This window comes from Cladophialophora immunda (assembly GCF_000835495.1).
Source record: "Cladophialophora immunda strain CBS 83496 unplaced genomic scaffold supercont1.7, whole genome shotgun sequence".
Taxonomy (NCBI): Eukaryota; Fungi; Ascomycota; class Eurotiomycetes; order Chaetothyriales; family Herpotrichiellaceae; genus Cladophialophora; species Cladophialophora immunda.
In genome coordinates, this window is record NW_015622547.1 from 342059 (window position 1) to 366626 (window position 24568).

General features: G+C 53.2%; 5 protein-coding genes across 6 annotated transcripts; 3 read left to right on the forward strand and 2 right to left on the reverse strand.

Annotated features, from left to right (window-relative positions):
• The first annotated feature begins 1113 nt into the window (after positions 1 to 1113).
• Positions 1114 to 6121, forward strand: PV07_10949 (uncharacterized protein). The gene is made up of 5 exons (XM_016398329.1): positions 1114 to 2209; positions 2288 to 2600; positions 2706 to 2915; positions 3146 to 5139; positions 5195 to 6121. The coding sequence occupies exons 1-5, from the start codon at positions 1922 to 1924 to the stop codon at positions 5297 to 5299; spliced, it is 2910 nt and encodes a 969-aa protein (XP_016242891.1). The 5' UTR covers positions 1114 to 1921; the 3' UTR covers positions 5300 to 6121.
• A 2322-nt stretch (positions 6122 to 8443) lies between these two features.
• Positions 8444 to 10118, forward strand: PV07_10950 (uncharacterized protein). The gene is made up of 2 exons (XM_016398330.1): positions 8444 to 9170; positions 9225 to 10118. Exons 1-2 carry the CDS (start codon positions 8724 to 8726, stop codon positions 9699 to 9701), a joined length of 924 nt encoding a protein of 307 aa, XP_016242892.1. The 5' UTR covers positions 8444 to 8723; the 3' UTR covers positions 9702 to 10118.
• On the reverse strand, positions 10098 to 15584 carry PV07_10951 (uncharacterized protein). The gene has a single exon (XM_016398331.1). The coding sequence runs from the start codon at positions 15327 to 15329 to the stop codon at positions 10332 to 10334; it is 4998 nt and encodes a 1665-aa protein (XP_016242893.1). The 5' UTR covers positions 15330 to 15584; the 3' UTR covers positions 10098 to 10331.
• A 251-nt stretch (positions 15585 to 15835) lies between these two features.
• Positions 15836 to 18552, forward strand: PV07_10952 (uncharacterized protein). Its single transcript, XM_016398332.1, has 2 exons — positions 15836 to 16123; positions 16176 to 18552. Exons 1-2 carry the CDS (start codon positions 15979 to 15981, stop codon positions 17027 to 17029), a joined length of 999 nt encoding a protein of 332 aa, XP_016242894.1. The 5' UTR covers positions 15836 to 15978; the 3' UTR covers positions 17030 to 18552.
• Positions 18553 to 20373: 1821 nt separating this feature from the next.
• PV07_10953 lies at positions 20374 to 23313 on the reverse strand. Of its 2 annotated transcripts, XM_016398334.1 has the most exons (3): positions 22860 to 23313; positions 22158 to 22782; positions 20374 to 22104 (listed from the first exon to the last, which is right to left on the reverse strand). In XM_016398334.1, exons 2-3 carry the CDS (start codon positions 22233 to 22235, stop codon positions 21457 to 21459), a joined length of 726 nt encoding a protein of 241 aa, XP_016242896.1. In that variant the 5' UTR covers positions 22236 to 22782; positions 22860 to 23313; the 3' UTR covers positions 20374 to 21456. The 2 variants fall into 2 exon arrangements, with proteins under 2 accessions (XP_016242896.1, XP_016242895.1); XM_016398333.1 differs by having other exon boundaries at positions 22158 to 23313.
• Between the last annotated feature and the right edge of the window lie 1255 nt (positions 23314 to 24568).

Here is a 24568-nt window from a genome sequence, read left to right on the forward strand (position 1 = left end):
GGAGGCGCAGAGGCAGAATGAAGTGGGGACGATGGTTGAAGGGCTTGTCAGTGGAATGGCCCCTGACCAGGATGGAACTTGGCTGCCGGGAAGTCACTAGCTGCTGCTGCAGGGTAGGCAACCAAGTAGCAGTGCAGGTGGTGAATAATCGTGAAGCTGCGACATGCTCGAGGGAGGAGGGTGATGTATGCATGGATATTATCGAGATACGCATATACCGGGGGGTGGTGGTGGTGGTGGTGAGGTGAAGGTGAGATAAAAGTGAAGTAAAGGTGAGTTGGAACGTGACATGACTGCCCAGCTCACCAGGTATGAGGGGTGACCGCATCAGACTTACGCTGTGGCATCCCTTCTTCTGGTGATGATGACGCTGTGACTGTGCTACGGAGTGAGTACTTCTCCAGGACAGAAAGACGACGAGCTCTGTTCCCGAGTAGACGTACCTCGCAGATCGCGGAGCACAGCCTTTAATATGTCATTCACGGCACTTCACATATGCAATGCAGGCATAGAATAGGCTCGCCTCGGAAGTCGAGTCCCTTCCTATCTCGTTGAAATTTCCTGCTCGAGCAATTTCAAACCTCTGGTCGCTTTTTCCGAGTGCTAGGTTACAAGGTTGCAAGGGTGGTGTAAGGGTGCAGGATGCACTCTGCCAATATTTTGATCGTGCATGGTGGCGGCGGGTGGGAGCAGCACAAGTGGCTCTCACTAGAGCCGCAGCCGGGGTTTTGCTTGCCTATCGCCGGTCTAAACACCCTAACGCGCCCTTAGAGAGCCCCCAAGGCGGCCCCGGGCGTCTTAACCAGCACCGACTGACTCCCCCGCCAATGGCCTGTTGCATGGTCCTGCCCGCGGAACCACCAGCCTACAGCAGCCTGCAGCAGCCCGGCAGCTTTGGGTGCAGCCTCCATGCACTTCATTGCTGCCTCCGGCTCGCCTGCTACTGCGTAGTTCCTGCATCAACCACCACTGACTGGCACAGACTTGGGTGCACTTGGTTGCAGTACCTGACCAAAAAATCGACTACTGGACGTGTGCTCGGAGCCATCCAGTCCTTTTCACATGGGGCCGAACTTCTTCTCACCAACTCTCCCGCTCTCTCTGCGTCCGGCACGACACTTTTCCTCTGAGCAGCAGTTTCATGCTCCCCTTTGCAACCGAAACACTCGAAACTCCGTCGTTACTTCTAAATCCTTCTTCTCCTTCTCCTTCTGAGACTCTTCTGTCCCTCTCTTCCCCCAGCCTCAACCTCAACCTCAACGCCAACGCCAGCCCTCGAATCTCCAGCTTTCCCATCCTTCCAAGGTCTCACCTGTCTACCCACCTGTGTCTCCTCCTGTCGTTGGGCCCAGAACCAACCCGAATCCAAGTCGACGGGCTAGATTGCCCTCTCCACTGTTGATCCAGCCTCGGGCCTCCCAGATATCCACCCTCCGCCGATTCCCTACGGAGCCTGCGGTGCTAGACCTCACCTTTTTCTTCTCAATCCTGCCTCGATCGACACTCGCTTCTGCTCTCATATACCCTTTACTTTCTTCACGCTCGTTCACCTCGCCGAACCTGGTGTAGGGACTACGCTCACTACCATCACCTGAAACCGACAGGCAATCACCACCCGAATCCCGAATCCCACCTGCTCGATTCGTCTAGCCCCCTTTCCCATATCTCTCCTCGACACGGAGCTCTGCTGGCACTGCTAACCACATTCATCTCCTCCCGACTTCCGCTAGTCCATCACAAAGACCCATTGACTTGGTGTCTTGATGTCCCAGAAATCCATGACCTCCACCAGTTTCCAGCTCTCTGGTCGTCATCCATCTGCAACGAGTGGTTTCCCAAAGCTCCAACCTGAGCCTGCCAACCACCCGGTACCAGTAGCTATGCAGTGATTTGAACCTGTCCCCCCCTCCAGCCCTACTCAATGGATTCCCGTTCCACAAGGTATCGGTCACTCGACGCAAAGGTTGTTGAGCCGCCTCCCAAAGCCAGGGAACGGCACAACTCGGCCCCCACTGTTGATCGACGTAAAGACCAGCACCACCAGAGGCGTCCATCCGCCGTTGTCAAACCCTCTGATGCCAGCCACCGAAGCTCAAAACCCCATGCTCGGGTTGACTCTTTGACTTCTCCAGACCGTAGCACAAACACCCGACGCTCAGATCGCCATCAACTCTCTGGCTATTCCCTCGAGGCGAAGATACCGAACAAGGTACGTCTTGCCTATTTGTGTCGCCTGCCCGGATAGTTCCAGTCCTCGGCAGCTATATTGACCTCGGGTTGTCTCCAGGCAAGTGACTCGGAGTCGACCTCGTCCATCAACTTGTTGGTACTGGGCTCTCGCAACTCAGGCAAAACCACATTTATTCGAAACGCTATTGGAAAAGAGCGGTCTCGTACCTCGATTGAAGTCCGCATCAGAGACAGGTGCTATCAGATCCAACTCTTCGAGCTGCTCTTTGAGGATGTCGACTTCAGTAGCGAGCGAAGAATCGAATGGCCACCGTACCTAAATGGGGCTCCTCTGCCCGAAATTGACGGTGTGTTCTGTCTATACGACGTCTCTGACAAGGAAAGCGTCGCCGACGTCCCGGCTGCATTGAGTAAGTGCCACCCACGAGAGCGCACCGATCCCTTCCTACCGCCAGTCCTAAGCAGACATATCCCTCCTAGTTCAGTTTGGTCTCTTGCTAACGATGTCGCTAAAGCCTCCATGACCAATACTGGCGTGCCTTGTATGCTTGTTGCTGCCAAATGCGACGTTAAGGACGAATCTCGTCAGATCAGTCCGCGTTTCCATGAGACTCTCCGTCGCAATCTTGCCAAGGTTGCCATTGCCGAAATCTCCCTCAGATCACCTGAGAACACCAAGCAGTGTTTTCTTGCAATGATTCACCGAGTCATTGCTTCTCCGCGAGGTACGTCTTGATGAGTGTTTGAGATTCGCACTGTCTTCGCTCCCAACATTGGGGTTTCTCTAATTCCTCACTCCTATCTCATCGCTCTCGCTTCACCTATCCATAATCCGCCATGAGAAGAAGACTTCCCAAATATGGCTGCTCCGCAATCACGTTCTCGTGGACCGACCCTCAAACCCAATGGGGCCTTCTATACGAACAGTGACCTTAATAACTGACGATGAATGCAGCATCTATTCGAGCAAGCAAGTCGTCATATACCTCCACCGAGTCTGCAGGCAGCCAGCGCGTCGTCTCAAGAGACCCGTCGCCAAAGACCGCTCGAAGTAGAAGCCGATCCAATAGTCGATTGCAAGTATCCAAGTCCAAGGAGCTGCTGCTGAATCTTTCAGTGCGACAAGCACTAGTCGAGTCCGAGAACGAATATAGTCAATCATCAGAAACGGAGGATGTAGCTCCGGCCGGTCGCAAGGCCAAACTCAGGCTGGATACAACCGCTGTTCCTCAATCCCAGCGCCGTCCAGCGGAACCCCACACACCAATATCTTCCGGTGACTATACTGGCAAATTGACGTCTCTTGAAACCTCAACAACAGCAGTACCCGAAACGCCCGATTCCTATTATGTAAAATCAATGCTTCGCCCTGAGTCGACATCCACCGTTGACAGCCGAGCGTATCAAACCTTCCTCAACATGGACGAAGACTCGCATGACCTCTCCCCTCGGACTGAAGTTGAAGCTTTGGCCTCGACTTTGGGCAGCCTCAAAGTTGACGAAGGCTCAAACACAGAGCGCGGGGTCCCTTTTCAGGAGTTGGTCGACAAGCTCCTCTTGTTGCCGACGAACAAGACGGATTCCAAATTTGTTCCGTCGTTTTTGTGTCTGTACCGTGCCTTTGCAACCCCCCAAAAGCTGCTTACCGCCATTATTGACCAGTTCATGAAGGTGGAACAGAGTAAGATGGTTCACTTCACCAAGGTCGCAGAGATGCTTCGCTACCTGCAGGTGTTGGCTCAATGGACTGCCACGTACCCCGGAGATTTTTCTCCTGGCCCTGCTCGTGATATCGCTATCCCATTTGTGCAAAGCATCGAAAAGAGCAAGGTGTTCGCCCCTGCTGCCAGAGAGATTAGCAACAACCTGGATACTATCATTCCTGATGAAGATTTGGATTGGGCCTTTGATGACTCTCCCTTTCCGTCAGGCAAAAAAGGTGGCTCCAGCACCCACCACAAAGCAGGCACATCGTCGTCATCATCGACCCTGGTTCCGTCGCCGAGCACAGAGAATATGACGAGATCAAGTCGTAGGGGACGACGAGAAGAAGGCGACAGTGATGACGATCCTGACGGGACAAATTCATCTGCACGCGGTTCCAATGTCCCTTCAACATCTTCCAGCATGATCAGATCAAGCAATCCCTCCAGTCAATCATACGCAAACTTTCTACAGTTGGAAAATGCAAAACTGGAAGCGGAAAGATTCAGGCCAGTGCCTCGTTTTCGCCTCAGTAAATTTCAATGGCATCTATTCATGGAAAGCACCCTCGATGATCTTGCTAGGGAAATTACACGGATGGATTGGACAGTGTACTCGGCAATCAGACCCCGGGACTTTGTTCGGCACGTCTCTATCTCCACATCACAGAAAAGGAAATCCAGCTCAGGCGACAACATCGGTGCCATGGTGAAAAACTTCAACCATTTGGCATTATTTGTTTCGGGCATGATTCTCCTCCGAGACAAGCCAAAACACCGAGCAAGAGCTTTGGAGAAATTTATGGCACTTGCATGGAAAGTGAGGCAATTGAATAATTATAACTCCCTCGGTGCTATCGTGGCGGGCATCACTGGCCATGAGATTGCTCGATTGGGTGCGACCCGAGATCTGATACCGCCAGAGGTCCAGAAGCAATTTCTGAGACTGACTATTCTGATGGGTATATCAAGATCTCACGCCGCATATCGCATGGCTTGGGACAATTCTCCGGGGGAACGAATCCCGTTTCTCCCACTTGTCCGACAAGATCTTACTATGGCAGCTTCAGCCAACCAGACATTTATCGGCACAAACATCAATTGGAAGAAATTTGAGATCATGGGAGATGTCATTGTTGGCATCCAACGAAGTCTGGAAAATCCCTACAGCTTCCCGGCAAGGTCCGTTCGGACTGATGAGATAACCAAGTTGATATTGGAAACCAGGATCGTTGAGGAGTCAGAGGTGAGAGGTTTTGCTCGTTCAATGCGTCGCGCCCCATGCTAATCAAGGACAATAGGACTCTGCAGACCCACGCAGCGAGCTATACGACCGAAGTGTACAGGTGGAACCACAACAGACCGGGATGGATCCTAGAAAAAAGTTCGATTGGTTACGGCGTTAATGACGGGAAAGATTACCGTTGCATGAAGCGACGGTCCTGTGAAAAGTTACGACCAACAAGTCAAATATTGGTGTACAGAGAATTCGGTATGAAGATAGAAAGGGAGGCTGGGGAGCTTTGAACAAGTCTCTTGAAGATGCAGGCGCACTGTTGGCACTATGAGATTATGATTTACGACAAAAGAGTTATGATGTTACAAGTGACTGGTTACGGAGTTCGGGCAGGAATGAGGAGGACATCGTTGTCAAAGACCTACATTGCTCTATAGTGAGGCACCTGGAGGAGTTTCATTTCATGGCCGAGGTTGGAGGCGTAACACTCTAACATGTCGGTGTGGGAAGCGAAAAGTCAGCCGTCGTCCTGCAAGGACTGCGCACATTGCGGGATACCTGTCGAAGGGACCATTTCAGCGTGAAGAGCTGGGAGCAACCATGGGATCGATATCAGAGTGGCATCTCCCGGGTCCTGGCGATGCTAGATCGAGAAGGAAGATGAAAATCAGGCGAAAGAATGGCTCTCGATACGTCGACAAGCCACCAGGTATAACGGTGGGAGGTCTTTGTTTTGAAGGACTTGATGGCCAGAGATGGCGGATTGCTTTGGTACTGGGATGCGTATGCTCTCGGTGGGTCAAAAAGCTTGGACTTCCTCAAGCGGGACAGAAGAGTGGCGGCATTTCTGCTTTTTCTCGTGCTTCTTGCGACGTGATAGGAAGACAAAAGAGTTTCGATGCAACTGCCGCCAAGGCTTTTGCAGAGCCTATATATGTATGTCCTTAGAAATACTGGAGCCAAACTGGTGCAAGAAGAAATTGTTCCCGTGTCACACATGTCCAAAAGTCAGACTGCTATCTTGTGATGTCTGGTTAGACAAGCGTCGATGGAAGAACCTGTATACGATTTCATTTCACGGCTCCGGCGAAGGGGATTCGTCGCCACCCGACCACACTATCCGTGGGAAGTCCCCGTGAAGCCTGCTCTTCTTGAATCTTCTGGCGGCGCTTGTTGCTTGTTACTTGCTCCGTTGGATTTTGGTTCGTCGCTCATCATTATACACATATAATACACATACCAGTGGTGTCCCTCCCTTTCGTTGCCGGGAGTCACGCCGTAAGACTGATTAAATCATATCCTTTGCAACTTCATCGCAGAAGACAGTTCCGTCAGTTCCTTTCTGACCTTCCCTTGGCCCTTTTTGGGTGCGTGGCTCCCCCCAATCCCTGTCCCATCTTTTTGGATAGTTTGTGGCAGTCTTCGTTATCGCTATTCCCGTGAGCCCCGCGCAATATGCTAAGGCCCCATCTCCTCATCCCTGCTCTTCTCCTCGGGACTGACGGCGTCCTGGCCCGGGTTGGCCTCCTCGTAGCGGAAGTATTTGACCAGGCCGTAGTACGCGGACGCCAGGAGGGCGCCCATGACGGGGCCGAACCAGTAAATGTAGTGGTACCCGGGGAAATCGGGCGCCGCGACCGCGGGGCCGAAACTTCGCGCCGGGTTCATCGAGGAACCCGTGTAGGGCAGGCCGGCGATCATGCCGACGAACAGCGCGAGGCCGATGCCCACGGGGGCCATGAACGTGGCGTAGTGCTTCTCGGCGGCGAGCATCAGGATGGTGAACACCAGGAGCGAGGTGAGGAACATTTCGATGAAGACCCCTTGGGCGGGCGTGGTGTTGTTGCTCAGCACGGTGCCCACGACCAGGGGCCCGGGGAACATGCATCTGACGAGCGCGGCGGCGACTATGCCGCCGAGGATTTGGGCGGGGAAGAGAAGGAGGCCGCGAACCCACGGGAGATTCTTTGTTATGACGAGGCCGAGAGTTACCTGATTATTTCGTTTGTGGTTCCTTGGTCAGCCTTTTTTTTCTCTTCTTTTTTGGAGATACGCCACCGAAATTCGTCGCGGAATGGTGCAGACGACATACAGCTGGATTGAACAACCCCCCGGAAATTCTATAGAATGCCCACACCGTGACGAGAAGCGAAAAGCCAAAGGACAGACTCGTCAAGGTGACCTGGGTCGGGGTGTTTGCCACACCTCCGCCCGTAATGGCAGTGGATTGGGCGCCAGCAAAGGCGAACCACAGGAAAAGCGTGGTGCCCACGAATTCACCCACCATGGCGATGACATGGTTTTTTGCGCGGGCTCGGCGTGAGAGGAAGTCTCGGTCGGGGTCATTGTTGCGAGGGAGATGGTGGTGATGGTGGTTTTGGCTGGTGGAAGCCGAGGCTGTGGTCGCGGTAGAGCCGGACATGTTGTGACGTCGAGCTGAGAAAGGCGGGAAGTGACGTGGCATACTGGAAGAGAAGGGGGGGTTTTCAGGAAATGGTGTTGGATCAGAATATGCCGTGAATTCTTTGCAATAGAATGGGAAGAGTCTGGATTTGTAGGGGGCATTGGGGAGCAGGAAGGGGGATGATGTCAACGAGTGACCTCTCTATACGGGGGAGAATGATGGTACAAAGTTTGCTATACCAGCTAGCCGTGGAAGTGGAAACATGCTCGGCCTGATGGCCTACCTAGGCGCAAGGACGGACAAGTATCTCGATTCCCCTTTACATATCGACTTCGCTGTCAAAGCTCCTGGTCGATCGCATGCAGAGCGACATCCCGCCAAGGGCTGGTCGCGAGTCAAATGGTCATTGGAATTGGTTCCGAGGGGACGGAAGGCCCAGACACGACGCTTGCCAGCCCTCGTGGCGCTCCAGGCCGGGCGCTGCGAAAGGCAGTCGTTCATGGATAAGGCCAAATTGTATGGATTGTGATGTTGTCACCGGCTGCCACTGGAGCTGCGATCCGTCCTGTGGGACCCCGGTTTGTCGCTGTGGGTTGCTTGGGCGCCGCTGACATGGCGCCAAGCGGCCAGAATGACATCAAAACATTGTTGACTGTGCCCGACCCCAGCTCAAGCGATATCAACCGTTTGTGTCGCATACAAGGAGAAACTCTTCCTGTCGGCGAGGGGAGTGAGAGCAATCGCAGGTCGGCACACTGAAATGTAAGATACTCCTCAAAGCAAGAGAAGAGAGGGAAGACGAGAGAAGACGAAAGGAGCAAAGTAGCGCCAAGACCAATGCCAAGAACCAGCATGTGCGATGGCCAATGAGTTATATCATCTGGCACCCAAATCGCAGCCTCGTGTCCACGACAAGGCTCGACGGTGTATCAGGCTGGGCGGTCATTCCCAATAGCTAACATCAGGCTCGTTAGGCCGACTTGTAGCCATTGGGCTCAGTCTGCCTCGCGCTGACGCTGCACCCATGCAAGGCGAACAGGACTTGCCCACATTTGGAAGATGCCCACACCGCCTGAGGTTACGACCCCGACGTCGATGAAGGCCCTCTTTAGACGGAACCAGGCTTCACAACGATTCCCAGATTGAGTTGGATCTTCTTTCAGTGGCACCCAAAGAGCGTCTCAGCCAAATGGCACCCGTGTCAAGTACTGCTACCTTGTCGCCAGCTCGATCCGCTACTCCTCCGACCCCTCCTACCGCTCCTATCAGCCTGATATCACTGCCAGCAGGCACGCTGCAGGGCTCAGTCCATGCATCGAGGCCGACTTCGGTCGTCTCACCAACTCTTCTACCGACAGCAAGCACCAATGCTGCTCCTGCTCCTGCCACTGCCTGCGCTTCGCAAACGACCCCTACCCAGCCACAGCAAGCCACACGGACTATTTGGAAGACCATAGCTCGCAAGCAGCCGTGCGGATGTATATCGATAGAGACCAGGAAGTCTCTGGGAGCGTGGATATATAATATGATCATGCTCGCATTAACTGCAGCGGGCCTTGCTATGGTATATGTTGAGAACTCCCGTGGAGCATGGACGGCACAGAAGGATTTTCGCGAAGATTGTTTCAACCAGAAAGTGAGTTTGTTCCCGCATGTCCACGGGCCCTCTTAGTATCTGACTTTTGTGCAGCAAGTATTCGGCAACTGGTCCACGACATGCCATCAAACACTCTCAGAAGACCTGAGTCGGCCTCCCCTGTTCACCAGGTCACCCCTCCATAGGAGAACGATGGAGCATAATTGGTGTTTGGCCATTCCACGCCCATCTATTGTGACATTGGCTGAAGTGCCTATTGTGTTACTGGTGATGTTCCCAGCCAAAAGCAGATGTCTCTCCGCCCCATGCAGGCTCTATCAAAGAGAAGGGTCGAAAAGAAACAGATCTGTTCCAGCTCTGCTTTCACAGGCTTGGAACTACAGCCTCAAAGCGGCGTTTGTCGTGGTCTGGATTGGATATGTCATATCGAGTCCCTGGCCCTCCTATGGTTATGCTGCCAAGGTAGAATTGGCATCTACTTTCTTCTCATCTTGTGTTGCTATATTTATACCTGACTTTCTCTCCATAATGGGACGGGGCTCCTGCGCCATATGCGAGGACATGGCATGAACGGATCCTGGGACCAAACCAATAAAATATCTTGAGCGCTTGGATGGTTTCCTGCCGCGCGCGATTCACACCGAATCTATATAAGGAACGAATATTCTTCGTGGGGCCAAAGGATCTGGTCTAGGTCGGCATGTCGCGTAATCCATGGCGTGGGGAATGCATCAGCACTGGGCTTCGAGGTATATTTGTGTCAAAACGTCGCGCAGGTGGATGTAGGGATAAGCCGAATGATGTCCCTCCGATCTCTACGCCTTCGGCAGGTATACATATCCTGACGGATGGATATTATGCTGGCACCTGCAAGTGGCCGTCGCCGATGTAATCCTCTGATAGAGATGTGTTGACAAGATTGCTGTGAGTCAGGTCGCCTCCGTCACAAGCGACGAGAAGCTATACGGGCGAGAGATTTCAAAAGTGATATTGATAACAGCTGAGGGGTATCTTCAAGTCAGATCTACAATCGCTCTGCTCAGTCCACGTCCAAGTCATGTTTTTTTCGTGCTCAATCGACATGCAATCACATTCACATTGAGATAACCTCCCCGACCACCTGTTCAGATTCCAAATCACATCTAGTCGACGACCTCCAATCTTTCCACTCCATCCCAGAGTGGGTGAATCTTTCACCTTTTAGACCTCGACCTGATCTTGTTCCCCATCATCGGCAAAGTAACTCTGATCGATCTTCAAGATCCACTCAACCTTCTGACTCTCACTTCTCGCTGCAAACAAGAAGGTGTTCTGCTCGCCATACACCGCGAATACGTGGGCTAGACCATGGAGTTCCGCGTTGCTCCCGGTCCTTCGATGACCCCGCTGCTCTCCCGACGCAAAATCGGCGCCGTCATGTGAAATAGATGATCCACCGCCAAGCAAACGTTTAAAGTCCGGATCATGATCGATTCGTGCATGCGTGAGGTTTACCGCGTTGATCCCCTCCCCATCAGGGACGGACTGAATGTGAAGATAAGGAGGGCGCAGATCGACGAAGCGTCGTTTCCATTGCATGGTGCTCGCATGGTTACCGGACGGGGATGGTTCGTAGGTTTCCGAAGGCATGAGAAGATAGCCTGATTTGAGAGATACTGTGTTCTTGGGGACGTGGGTGACGGTGGCTCTGTAACGGGTCGACGATGATCGCGATGTCTCGGTCGCTGGTGTAGGCGACGGTCGGGGACGCGTGCCCTCGTCGCCATCATCAAATATGGGGTTCTTCATCTCCGCACTCGGCTTCATCCAGATCGCTAGATATTTGCGTAGAAGTTCCTCTTCCCTAGAATCCATCTTAGAAGGCGATGCTGCGCGAGACCGAGCTTTGTGTGCGGTGACACTCAGTTTGCGAAGTCCCAGTGCGGCTTTTGCGGATTCGATGTCCTCCAATTGACGCCTTTTCCTTCGGGCAATCAGATAATCTTTCACCAACGAAATACCTCGTGGTTGCCAATTGCCGAGAAGTTCTTCCCCGTTGATGTAATTCTTGGAAGTATCTAGACGCCATAGATCTGCTGCTCGTTTCGCGCTGACTGGTCGCACGACAATCGAGAACAGCCCGTCTGTGGAGTGAGTTACCCGCGTTTGGTTCCAAAAGGATTTGAACATAGACTGCGGACGAACGTAGGATCGCGGCAAAATCTGTAGCTGTTGGTCGATGGAGAATGTCATCGGCTGATCGTGCCCGAGACGGCTGGACAAAACGTCCCAGCGCAACGATATCTGAACTCTGCAGTTCTCGTTCGTGGCGCGGTCGAGGAGGAGAGTTTTGTGTAAAGAGCTGTCCCATTGTCCCACGATCGTGATGTTTGAGGTGCCATCGGCATTGTCTTTGATCATGGGCTCTTGGATTTGCTTAAGGGGAATGTCCGGTGTGATGGACGCAATATCGGTGACGCGCCCAGACGAATCTAGTTGGTGAACCTCCCCAACCCGCAAAGACTTCAGGTCGTCCCATGGCAGGCCTTCGGTCAGGACGTGCGTTAGATGGACAGAAATTCGACGCTGAAGCCCCTGGTGCAGCTGGAACGCTCCGCAATCGTTCGGGTTGTTTTGAATGACTTCCACAGGCATGTACTGGCCATTTTCCGCTAGCTCTAGGATCTGGACCTTTGCAAAAACGTCATGCCGTTCCTCAACAGTGTACTCAGATTCTGGCAAGCGATGAGCAGGTTGCTGATCGGGAGGTTGTTCGTTCATTTCACGAAGCTCATCCCAGCTGATCAGCTTGTCGAGATGCGTTGAGCTGACTTGAGCAAAAATGGCGATCTTCAAAGTTGCAGATTTCTCCCCAGATCGACGGATACTCAGGTTGTGGATGCTCTCAAAGCGTACCGGGCCATCGCCAAACCCGTGGATGGGCTGGGTGGTCGCCACGCTCTCATCCTCGGTTCCTAGCACAGTCATCTGCGCGTGCACTTGTGTCCCCTCGTGTTCAGCAAAGCCCACAAAATCACGCATCACAATGTTGAATTTGATTGTGGAAGGCGGAGACTCTGCCAGTGATGGTTCCAAGGACATCCGAACCTTGCCCACAATTTGTCTCGTAGACGGCGAGGATATCTCTACCACAAAATCTTGCACCCGAGTTTCAAACACAGCGGTAAGAGGAATGCTCCCATCGCCAATCAGCGAAAACAAGGGCTGGTCGGAGTCGCGGAAGGGGTTGTCCATCCGGAAATGCTGCAGATATTCTGGCTGGTTCTTGTACTGGCGCATCTGCCGCATTTTGGCCACTCGTAGTCGGAGTTTTTCCAGAGACCAAAGATGGATACAGCTGAGCTGGTTGTCAATAACCCTCACGGCGAGACATGGCTTGCGCGCATCCGCTAGAGCATCATCGTCGTCCCCAGATATATCTTGGAGGATGAGGTCATACGACGAGCCACGTTCTTGTCCATTGTCCAGAATCACAAATTGAAAGTTGGTATCGTGATCCAGTAGTTTGCTCATGACCTGTGCTTCCTTGAGGAGACCAGCATTTTGCAATATTGCCTCCGCTATCAAGATGTAGTTTCTTTGTTGCCATTTTTCCACGACGTTCCGTGCAATGGCTATCTCGGAAGCTTCCAGCGGCAGGAATCCAGCTGCTGTTCGAGCAGCTTCTCGTATCCGCACATCTTGGTCCATCTTTTTGATCTGTGCCTCATACTCCTCTTTCTGTTTTCGAAGTTCTTCTTCAAACTCCTGTCTTGCCCGTTCTAACTCTTGCTGCATCTGAACCGCCTGGGCCTCCCGCTCTGCTTCTTTGGATGTGTTCTCGGCGGTTGCTTGCTTCTCCTCTTCCCCAGCTTTGTGCATCTGGTGCTGAGCTTGGTGTCCAAATTGACTCGGGGTCAAGGTCGGTTCGCCATCTTCTTGCGAACTGCCATGTACAGAAGGTGTGCCTGGGAGAGTCAGGGCCGTGTCGAGAGAAAAGTTATCGATGGTGCCATTCGACATGTACTTGTCGCGCACCAGAAAAGAGCTGAGGTCGTCTGAGTCTTCATCATGTTCGAAATGTTTGTTGTCGGAACGTCCGCGTCGTTCTTCTCGTGCTCTCTGGATATTCTCAAAGAGACTGTCTAGCTCCTCGTCTGTCAGTTGCATAATCTTTGGATCTGACCCAAGAAGCGCGCCGGCGGCCTCTCGACGAGCAAAGAACCAGTCCGAGTCTTTGTTGCTGCTGAATCCTGGAGACTGGGCTCGGCTTGATTCGCCATCGAACTCTGATCCTGCAGCGCTCCTGCTCCTTTCGTGTCCTGGGCGGAATGGCGTTGGGGAACTCAACTGGCTGGCAGTGACAGATTGTCGGAGCAGACTTCTTTCGGCGCGCTCGGCTTTTGCCTCCAATGGGTTGTTAAACCTGAAGATGTGGAAGTCCCCCAAAATAATACGATTTCCACTTTTCAGCCTTTTGGGCTTGTCGACACGCACGCCATTGACCATTACAGCAGCGCCCTCATGTGGGATGATTGTCACCACGTTGTCGACGTGCTCGAGTTTGCAGTGGTGGTCAAGGATCTTGGACCCATTCAATCTGATTTCCGAAGCTTCGGACGAGTCCACGTTCCCGACGGTAGTGACCCCCGGCTTCAGGTTGTAGACGAGACATTCAGCTAGCAGAGGATCGTCGCTCAGGTTGACCAAATGAGGCATCTTCTTGGGGGTGCTCATGCCTACGTTCCCCTTCTCGATGCTGATGCCCAGCTCTTCTAGCGCAGCTTCCCTCTCTTTATGAATCTGTTCCGTCTTTTGGAGCTTCTCTTCCCAAGTCTGATTGAGGTCCTGGTACAACTTCTCACTTTGGCTCAGCTGATCCATAATTTCGGCTTTGCTGACACGCTTGACTGAGCCGTCCGTCTGCACAATCGAGACCATTTGTTTATCAAGTGGTGTCCCTTCGGGGTAGGTCTCCTCGGCACCAGCAGCAGTCGTCCCTCCAAGCTGGCTTCTGAGTTTGGCAAGTTCTTCCTTGAGCTCGCGGATCATACGTGCGTTTGGATCCTCATTAATGACAGCATGGTTCTTGATCCTCTTGGCCGAATCGGCGTATCGTAGCGTGCTTAGTGTCTCCTCAAAGTTGATATCGGCTGGTGAGATTGCGGCAATCATCGCAGTCATGCTGTTGCCGCCAAGTGAATCCTTAAGAAGCCAGGTCAGGACCGAATCTCGATATGGTACTTTCAAGCTCTTTTTGCCGGAAGAAAGGTCTGCCAGCGCCGCAATAACTCGACCAAGGGTGGAGAGTGACCTATTGATCTCTGCTCCTTCCTTGAGGCGGGCACCGGTAGCGCCAGTGGAGGTTGCACGTTCGGAGCCAGCTAAATCGACCAAGCTGATTTTTGCGACTTTCTCGGTGTCCATATTGGTTTCGGCGTCGTGGCGCTTTTGCGTGAGGGTCAGGGTGAAAACGGCATGGGAGCGACTGGAAGTTTCGTTCATATTTGTGGCCGCCACTGTCCGGGCTTTGTTACCTTCATCCATAAGATTCTCGATCTCACTGAAGGACCGGACGGCCAGCTTGGCCAGATCCTCCACATAAGGACCTGTAGAAGGATGCTCTCTGACCCTGAGATTGCCCTTGGTAGCCGGATTCAAAAGATCTCTTACTCGTTCGTTGTAGATTTCCAGATAGGAGACTTCGACAGTGCAAGTCAGGTGTGGATCAGACTGCAACCCACTGATCCGCTCGAACATTTCTCGACAAATTCGAGGAATAACACCAGCCTCCTCACCGTACCCCATCATGCTGTAGGACTTCCCCGAGCCTGTCTGCCCATACGCGAAGATGCAGTTGTTATAACCCTGAAAGGCGTTGTCGAGTAACGGAACGCCCAGGTCGCTGAACAGATTGTCTTGCCCGGCGTAGTTTGGGTCTGCCTTATTGAAAGACCAGTAGGACTTGTCGAATTTAAAGGTCCGTTGGGCGCTTGCACCATCCTTTCCACCTTTTCGAAGACGGTCTTCAGCCTCTGGAGGTGGTTGCAGGACGGTCTGGGCATTCTGCATCTGAACAATACATTTCGCATTGCGATCGATCTCGCGGCTGTTGAACGGTCGCACTCTGACCACGACCTTGATATTCCCCCCTCCACCGAGGCCGCCGCCGCCGCCGCCGCCTCCTGCTCCTCCTCCTCCACCGCCCGTGGGCGCCATGGTTGTACCTATGTTATAAGTCTCGGGTAATGTGGGCTTGCATGACCATCATTCGGTTAGGCGAGGAGGTGATCGGCTCGAGTCGGATCTGGTGGTGTGCGCACCTTCTGTGAGGCAAGTTAGGTCGCGAGGATATGGTCGTCGATTTCAGCGTTCGGCCTCGTGAATCGATTTGATATGCAGGGCGTAGTGTCGAAAGGTGTTGGAAGAGGAGCGTGTCGCGTTGGGGATTTCTGATGCGGAAATGGTATGCAGTTGGAGATTTAATCAAGGGATCTCCTATTGGGGAAGCAACGCCGACACAAGGCTTGAAGTTGTGGCTAGTAAAGCACAGGCCCGGCCTTGCTTGTAGGGGCTTGGTGCCTGGCATTTGGTTGCTGGTGGCTAAACGGGCCAGCCTGACAGGCCGGCGGTCGTCCCGGGCACTCCACCCTTGGTCATCTCCCAATTACCATGCGTCATTGCATCAACAAACCAAGTTGCGAGTTCATTGTCAGTTGGCCAGTATTTTAGTGACCTGCTGCCTGCTACCCGCCACCCAACGTGTAGTATCGAAGATGATCATCTACATCAATATGACAGTCATGCTGCCCCATCATATGACAGCACAGTCGCTACCAATGCGGACCATCGTGTGACGGAGACCGGAATGGCAAACTCATACACCACAAGGAACGGCCGCACCGCCAAACGAGGAGCCTTCCTCGACGGTATCTGGCATTGCGATTGTGAGCCTCGGCTGCCAGCAGACAAGTTTCAGGTGAAAAATGGCGGCAAAAACCATGGAAGATGGTGTACGTCAAGATTTCTGGATGTTCGGGTTCTGGTATTGATGAATGGCGATAGTCTACACTTGCCAAAAGCCGCAGCACAAACGGTGCAAGTTCTTCCTATGGAACGATGATGCCAAAGTCCGCGAAGAAGCTGCAGTCCTCAGCAATTCTCGAACAGAGCCCAATGCGCCCGCTCCCCTCACACCTCAGAAGAGAGACCTAAACGCTCTACCTCCTACACCGCAAACGAAAAACGACATCGTTGACAGACAGGGCACGAAAGAGCCTGCGAACGTCAAACATGAAGAGAGCTTTGATTGGTCGTCCAGTAATGATGAAGAATTGCTGAAGGCTGAGCAAGACATATTGGGGAAGACGCCCTTCCAAACTCCCACGAAAGCTCCTCGCACAGAGAGGCTGACATCGCCTGGCAAGAGGAAGTTTGTTCAGACCGCTGCGCAGTCCGTCACTGCTGACGAAACATGGCCTCTCAGCGACGATGTCTTCACTACTCCAAGCACAACCCATAAATCTATGGGTAGTGGTCTGCTGTCACCGTTCAGTACCCCAGCTAATAGAGCTAGCCTGCATATTTCGCGCGAAGCAGATCCCTCCACGCTTGCTTCTGAAGCGCTCGATATATTGAGAGGCACATCGATCAGTCCGGAGGTCGAGAGGGAATTAGTGGATCTCCTTAACAGGCACGACCTGCGCACTCAAGGCATCATCAAGGGCCGAGACATCACTCGTTTGGCTGTTCAGGCCAAGGATAAGAGGATCGCAGAGCTGCAGGCTCGAATCTCAGCACTTGAAGCGGAAAAGGAAACAAACAAGAGAGTCATATCACACCTGAAACATGACATCGCTGCCTCTCCGAAGAAGGGTAAAGGGAGGAGTGCACCTCGCAGACAACAAGCAGAAGCCTGAGCATTTGACGAAGCAAAAGCAATATACTCGTACCCCAACGAGCGGACATCTCTCTTGAGGTCTAGCGTCAGGTTCTCTCATGCCGTTCAACGGCGACAAGGTCACACCACACAACATGCATGTCAGGCTTCGGGCCGCACAACGGTCTTACCGCCCTGTGGAACATAGAAAACTATGTCAGGTTCCGTGTGATGGGGCTATTGATTGGACGATGACGAAAGACGGCATCCAACCCTTTTCTGATTCTGGGCTGGACGAACACTTGGGTCCTTTACTACCGAGACCCTTCACACACATGTCAATACTATCCTCGAAGCAGTACTAGGTTCACTCCCTCAGGAACGCGTAGAGCGTCATTCGCCGCAGTCGCCATCTCGATCCGAGCAAGGGTGATGAAAGTTACTCAGTGATACTGAGAAGTTGTTGATTACGCCTCCCACCAATCTGGAAGACGGTAATCTCAATCACGGATTCGAAGACTCGGAAGACGGACCTTCGGCACAACCCTGCGAATAGTCAGGGTCTGCTATATAAGATGGAAATTTTGGGCGCGCTCGTTCGCCGACAAACCACAACAGAAGCGCTGCACACGCATACGGCTCCGCCATCCTTCGTCGGCCACAGCTTTACGACGCGAATGTTGCAGAGTCTGTCCTTCCGATCTGGCGTCTCTTTCGAACAATGAAATTCCTGGAAGGCACTGTTTCTTGGAGATGCCCATCGAGACAGTTCAGTATGGGACTTTTGATCGAGCTCAATAATCAGTCGGCCACTACCCTAGCCCTTGCTTTCTACCACGCGAGACGGCACGGCAGTTGACATTGTAGACGCCGCCATTTCGCTTAAGTCAAAGATGCATCCAAGCGATCACCGCCCGCTGAGGATTCGGCTTCCGGATTGAGAAGTGGCATCTCTCCTCTGCATAATCCTTGGGACCCAGTGTTGGAGAGGCGGCCAAGGGCATTTTGCCTTGATAGATGTTTCAGCAACGTATCGCCTTCGGCCTGTATTCCCTTTCCTGGGACGTAGTCGCTCATTCTCGTTCCGCCGCCTTGAAGGGCTGGAGCGCACCACTCATGCATGCAGTATTGCGAACTTGGTCTCCAAACTGCCTGCTTTCGCCTAAGTGGGCAAGTGTGACACCAGCCTCTGTACTACTCACTTTCGCATTCAATAGTAGCAGCCTTACGTGTCGATATATGAGGCAGTGCCGCGCCGCTAAGGCTCACTGGAACCGGTTGACGATGTATGATGGTGATCTTCTGAAGTGTCCACAGCCCTCTGCTTGCACATGCTCGTTGTTTCCTTGTCGGCCGAATTGAGAATCTGACCTGAAGGACACTACGGGGGTCTCAAGGCCACAGGAAGGAAAGCGAAGCAGGACAGCTGCCGCGCCCTCGGGGAGCCCGTTTCCCTTTGGATGCCTTGCACCATTTGGTCTAGCCGAAAGCTCGCATCTGGCACGCTGGGTGAATGCGTACAATCACATCAATGATTGCGCACATCTGCCCGATTGAAAGCGGCAGCTTGAGCGAAGCGAGCAGACTAATTGATTCATCTGTGCCGTCAAAGGGACAGATCATGACAGAGCCTCAGTCTCGAGTAGAATCGGCGTCTAGCTCGCTGGCTTCGTTGTTCCACAGTTTTCCAGAGTGCATGTGGTGAAGACGACGCCTCACGTGTGCGCCTGGGATGTGTTTCCCCCAGCCTTGCCCTTGGACATCTCAACCTTGTACGCAGCCTTGCCCGCTTCAGACACACTTCACCACTCGGCGGGTTCTAACCGTGAGCAACACGGTTGAGCCAATCCCCTCACACTCAGGTATACTGTCTTTTCCGGGGGCAACTGCCCAGGCACGCGACAGCGAAAAGCAGACCGGAACTTCCCTGGGAGACGATGACCCATTATTTGTCCATTGCCCATTGCCCATTGCCCATTGCCCATTGCCCCATTGCCCATTGCCCATTGCCCCATTGCCCATTGCCCCATTGCCGATCCAGCGGACAAACCCCGTATGCAGGTCCCCCGGGGACCAGGGCCACATGGATCTGCAACGTGTCTGGCAGTGAGCACATGGTTCACACACCATCACGATATGCGGATCTTATCCCGTTCCGTCACCTGGGCGAAAAGAACCCCAAGGCCCGCCCGACATCCACGAACGAACGAACGAACGGACGGACGGACGCGATAGCGATAGCGGGCACCCGAAAAGGGGAAAAGGATTGATTGACCTGCACGATAATAATTGAGGAAGTTCCCAACGAACACGAGAAAGAATGGGGCGTTGGTGTTGGTGGGGGCGCGCGGCGGAGAATATATCCAGTTGATTGATTGATTGATTGATTGATTGATTGCTTGTCGTTGGCGACGAATTTGCACATGGAAAGCCCAAATGCCTCCCCCCCCTTCTCATGGCGTCTTTCAAGGCACGAAAGAGAGCGTGAAAAGAGCGGGGACAAGCAGCAACGGTGGCAGACCAGGCCTTGGCTTGCACCCAGGAATGCCTCGAAGTAATTGCATTCATTGTATTTGTTGTTGTGCCCATTCACTGACAGATAGACCCGTTATATGTGTATGTATTTGTAGGGTGATGTGCCTGACTGACTGACTTCCTCCCTGCTATTGGGGACCTCGCACGCATGAGGAGGCGGACTCGTCCTCGAAGCAAGCGATGACCAGAGGGCGCCGTGCTCGTCCTGGCGTTGTCCAACTTTTGACCCCCCAGCCCAGGACTCCCGAAGCCTGCGCCTCTACTCCGTAGTATCTACTTACACAGATACCTTGGGTAGGTACGTAGGTGGGTATGTAGGAGAGGGGAGACAACATACTTTTCTCGATTCTCCGCATTATTATTGTTGCTTGTTTCCCGCTGCTTTCCACGCCGGGTTTCCTCCCACGATTGCGGCATTGCATGGTCTTGTATGGATGGCCGGGGTGGATGGGGTGGAATTGGATTTCCTTCCTCATCTCAACTCCTACCTACCACTATTATGCGACGACATCTTTTCGCAAAGGGGGGAGGGGAGGGGAGGGGGGAGAAGCTACGACGATTTCGCCGACCCTAAGGCGCCTCCTCCTAGCCTAGCTAGTTACCTACCTTCCTACCCGCTGTACGAGTACCTGGCTACCTACCTGGAGTAACAGTGCCAGTGCCAACGCCAGTGACCCGACGTTCCGGGCTTATTCGTCTTGTTGCTTGGTTCGTCGCCGGCTCCAAAGCTTCGACGCCGACGCTCCCGCTCTTCGAGGCAGATATACGAGCTGCTGGTCGCCGTCGTCAACCACTGTTGGCCCCCGGCCGTGTCTGATTCGGCCACGGGCATGCCCAGGGGCTGGATGGCGCTGGGCGTTGGGCACAAAGGGACAAGCTGGGAAACTCCGTTCGGTTTAACTTTTTGACAGCCACGCGAGACTGTGCCTGGTTTGTCTTGTCTATACGACTTTGTTCGCTCTAACTAGCCGCAAGTACAGTAGCCTGCAAGTTGGGTGCCTGGTTCTTCCCTGGTCCCGCAAAAAGCCCAAACCAATTCTTGGAGACCTGATTGATCTCCGCCGTTTCGACTTCCGAGCATAACCACACGAGGTCCGGAGTGCCCCTCCCATCAATGTACCGAGTACTCGGTAGATATCACGGCCCTCCTCTTGGTGCCCATCCAACCCAGTGCCAGGTTGACGGTCGGTCAAATACGACCTCGGCCTCAGTTTGGAACTTCAATACATGAAGCCGCGCCACATCTGTCGTCGCCCCGGCGCCAGTCCAGGTAGCCATGCCAGATGGGGCTGTTATGCCGGTGTCGTGGAGTCCCATATTGAAAGCCCGAACCATGCCCAACCACGTTGCACATCCATCAAGATTCTTGTCCGTCCCTGCTCCACGAGCAGCTGTCGAATCGGGCTTGCCACACATGCAGGTTGGCTCGGAGCTAAGCAGGGCATGGAAAGCTTCTGACATTTGGAGACATATCCCTTTCTAATATCTTAGGCGTGAATATATTGTACACTGGAGTTTGATAAATGGTGCTGCTGTACTGTAGCTCATACGGTGTTCTTCACTTGCAATAGGTCTGGTCGCTGTTCTAAGCTTTCTTCGTGCCGATGGAGTCCTCTCAAACCAAGGCCAGCGGGACACATGAGTTGTCGTCGAGGTAGCGGGATGGAGGGAACAAGCGAAAATGGCGCCGTGTGGATAAAAAAATGCCGAGGATGTCCATGTCCCGACAGATTGGATTTCTTTCTGTCCACATGCATAGAGGCGGTGGTGTGCGTCTTTCGAGATGATCAATGTGGAACTCCGGGGGGATAACAGAAATTTTGGTTGCACCGCAGATCCCGACATTAAAACTGTCGTCAGCTCTGGACATGAGTGGCTCATAGCTTCATATCAAGCACCAATCCTTGGGACGTTGGTTAAGCTTAGTCTCATTCATAGAATAACACATTTGGTACCACGCTTTTTGTTGTGGTCGCGGTATATCCGTTGGTGATCCGAGTCAAAGTTGTTCCGCGGAGTCGGTTGTGACATGTAGTTTGTGCCTTTCCGGTCAATTGGCTTCATGGGTGATTGTCGCTGTCTCCTCAACTGTCTCACGACATCGTAGAAGGCCTTTTCGACATTGATACAGTTTTTGGCCGACGCCTCGACGAATTCGCAGCCCAGATCTTTGGCCAGTGCTTGGCCTTCTTGGAAAGGAACCTCTCGTTCATGGTGCTGATCGCTCTTATTGCCAACCAACATAATGATGGGAGGACCGTTGTACGTGGACTGTCCGGGCATTTGAGATTGGAGATAATTCGCGCCGGTAGGCGAATTCGGATGGCCTGACTCCTTGACTCGCTGTACTTGGGAATACCACTTTTGGATTCTGCTGAAAGAATTTCTCGAGGTGATGCTGTAGACGAGGATAAATCCTTCACCGTCGCGGATCCATTGATCGCGCAGCGCAGTATACTCCTCTTGTCCGGCAGTATCGAGAACTTCAAGCATGCACGCCTGCTGATCTATCATGACTTGTTTCCGATAAGAGTCTTCAATGGTAGGGTCGTAGGTTTCGACAAAATGGTTCAGACATAACTGCAAGGGGGGCTCAGCAACCAGTCGACGCAAGGGGGCCTGTGCAGACGAACCTGAATTATCAAAGCCGTTTTCCCAACACCGCCATCTCCCAGCACCACCAGTTTATATAGGGTCATCTTCCCCGTCATGATAGATGCCAGTCCTCGATGCCGACGTGGGGTGGGCTTATGGTAAACCCGAAAGCTCGTACTTGGAATCGACTCACAAAGGCTTTGACAGACTTGACAAGCAAGACTGACACATCCGCCCGTGCGAAAAGGCGCGACTGCGTTGGGTTGGACAATGAGGACGTCTAATTAAAAAAAAATCACCAGCTGCGGTAAGGGTGTTGTATAAGGGTCTGGCCTAGACCTCGGCAGAACCGATTGTCACTGGACCAGTCGAGAGAGGGCAAGTCAATGTGGTCGGCTGGTCACACGGCGGAGATCTTTCCTGTATATTCTTCTCTAACTCGGAAACTGAGTTGAATAGTGTCCAGTACGACCTCTAGGCAGAACAGAAAGTCGTCTGTCGCAACGGCTTTGGCTGTAGGGTATCGGCCGGCAGCAGCAATTTGAACAGCAATGCAAGGCACTGCAAGTTGCACAGGGATCGGAAGCAGGCAGGGTGATCTTTGAAGGTCGGCAGTCGATCAACGGAAAACGAGACGCAGGGGAGGTTTTGCTGGTGAGAGACCTGCCGTCGGAGCAAGAAGTCGCTGATCAGTCCTGCAGTTCGGGGTATTTGAGGGGTGATTTTGGGAGCAAGCAAACCTTGTGGAAGGAGGGTTCTGTGACTTGAGCCGACGTTGCTTTTACCGATCTGTCGGGAGAACTGCGAGTGGTTTTGGGACAGCGGCAGGAACTCGAGGTCCTTTTTCGAGGACAGTCGGGATATTCTGGACTCTGAGAGGTCGGGATGTGTCTCGAAGATGTCTCGAGGCTGAGCGATGGCTTTTTCGAGGATTGCCCTGCGATGGTTGCTTCTTTGGGGGCGAATGCGGTGGGATCGACGGGGGTTTGCGGGCCAATGGGGGGGCAAGGGCGCTGGCAGTGCAGAGAGACCTAAGTAAGATGTCGATATGGGGGATCTGACATATGTATGCGAGGCGTTGAAGGGCGTCCCTGGGATTGAGGGTGTGGTTTACTTCAGACAGATGATTGCTCGGAAATGGTGGGAAAAGCAAGAAAAGAAAGCAGGCACTGGACCACACAAGGGACAATTTTTTTTTGCAGATTTACGGCTTGGGGATGGTGCGGGTGTTGCAATATGACAGCTGCAGGCCATGAGCGCCGCAGGCACCGTGGGTATCCTTTTCGGCAACGCTTTACTTGGAGGTCCACCTTTTGGTGGTAGAAGATGATGGACGGGGATGGAGAAGTTGGGCTAGACAGCAGCGGTGCCAGTAAGTGACCACTGGGTGTACCTAGTACCCAGTCGTCAAGGGCCGACTCGTACGAGTAGAGTAGGGTCCCAAGCCCCCTCCACCCCCCCCAAAGCCCCAAGGCCCCAAGGCCCCAAGGCACACAGGTACAAGGGTCTCCTCTTCGCCTGCAGACCTGCATTACTAGTTAAAGCCTACTCGACTTTGTTGCCGGTGGCATGCACCTGCAGCTGCGCTTGTGCCTGTGCCTGCGCCCACCTCCGCCAACAGCAGACGCCATGGAGTTATGGCCAGAGATGATATAACTGCTACCTCCCAAAGCGACTCTCTGGCTGCGTAGTAGCCATTCGAGCCGAGTTGCAACTCTTGCACCATTGTAACCAGTCGACTAGATGGGTTATAGTCACAGTCCCAAGTACCGCGTACCTAGCCATTAGGTACAGGTAGTCACGGGCCGCAGTCAGCTAGGCACTGACCTAGGTATGTACGAGGTACCTCGACCAAGTACTCGCCCCTTGGCTTCTCGTTTCTCACCTCTTCCTCTGGCTCTCCATCTCCTCCCCCTAAAACCCCCTCGGTCTTCTCTCGCTGCTCTGCTTGTAACTCGTATCAGTCTTCGGGTCCGGCCCCCGGCTACTGATCCTAGACAGCAGATTGGGAGGAGTCAAAATCACCACCGCCAGCACCTAAGTTAAGCACTTGGGCACCGAACATTCTCTCTCCGTGGGTCTAACCAGGACACGAAACATGGCTATACACTGTCTAACCTGTCCACCGGGATACATCCGTACACCCCCGACCTTATTCCAATCTTCATGGACCACTATTATTGGATCCATTCCGCATGGGGGCGCTCCCTATGGAGTAATATGTCCCACCGCTCTCGATCCCCAGTTGCCCCAGATCCCTGCCATTGTTGCATCATTCTCTTGGACGAAGGTCCCCATTACCCGAATCTCGGAACTCCAGCAATTGTGCGAGAAGGGTCCGTGTCAGAACTTGCAGGACAAAAACCAAACAGGGGATCCGACAGCCGGAGAAACGATGATCGAGGACGGATCCGATTTACAGGTTGAGAGGGTCAATGAATGCTCGGTG

What these genes read in the sequence shown, in the direction of transcription:
- PV07_10951 (XM_016398331.1), bottom strand. Translation starts at nt 15,329, where the DNA reads ATGGCGCCCACGGGCGGTGGAGGAGGAGGAGCAGGAGGCGGCGGCGGC.
- PV07_10950 (XM_016398330.1), top strand. Translation starts at nt 8,724, where the DNA reads ATGGCACCCGTGTCAAGTACTGCTACCTTGTCGCCAGCTCGATCCGCT. An exon ending in AAGATTGTTTCAACCAGAAA is followed by an intron (nt 9,171 to 9,224) that starts GTGAGTTTGTTC and finishes ACTTTTGTGCAG; the next exon opens with CAAGTATTCGGCAACTGGTC.
- PV07_10953 (XM_016398334.1), bottom strand. Translation starts at nt 22,235, where the DNA reads ATGACGGGGAAGATGACCCTATATAAACTGGTGGTGCTGGGAGATGGC. An exon ending in AAACGGCTTTGATAATTCAG is followed by an intron (nt 22,105 to 22,157) that starts GTTCGTCTGCAC and finishes CCCCCCTTGCAG; the next exon opens with TTATGTCTGAACCATTTTGT.
- PV07_10952 (XM_016398332.1), top strand. Translation starts at nt 15,979, where the DNA reads ATGGCAAACTCATACACCACAAGGAACGGCCGCACCGCCAAACGAGGA. An exon ending in CAAAAACCATGGAAGATGGT is followed by an intron (nt 16,124 to 16,175) that starts GTACGTCAAGAT and finishes GAATGGCGATAG; the next exon opens with TCTACACTTGCCAAAAGCCG.
- PV07_10949 (XM_016398329.1), top strand. Translation starts at nt 1,922, where the DNA reads ATGGATTCCCGTTCCACAAGGTATCGGTCACTCGACGCAAAGGTTGTT. An exon ending in CGACGTCCCGGCTGCATTGA is followed by an intron (nt 2,601 to 2,705) that starts GTAAGTGCCACC and finishes ATGTCGCTAAAG; the next exon opens with CCTCCATGACCAATACTGGC. An exon ending in GGATCGTTGAGGAGTCAGAG is followed by an intron (nt 5,140 to 5,194) that starts GTGAGAGGTTTT and finishes CAAGGACAATAG; the next exon opens with GACTCTGCAGACCCACGCAG.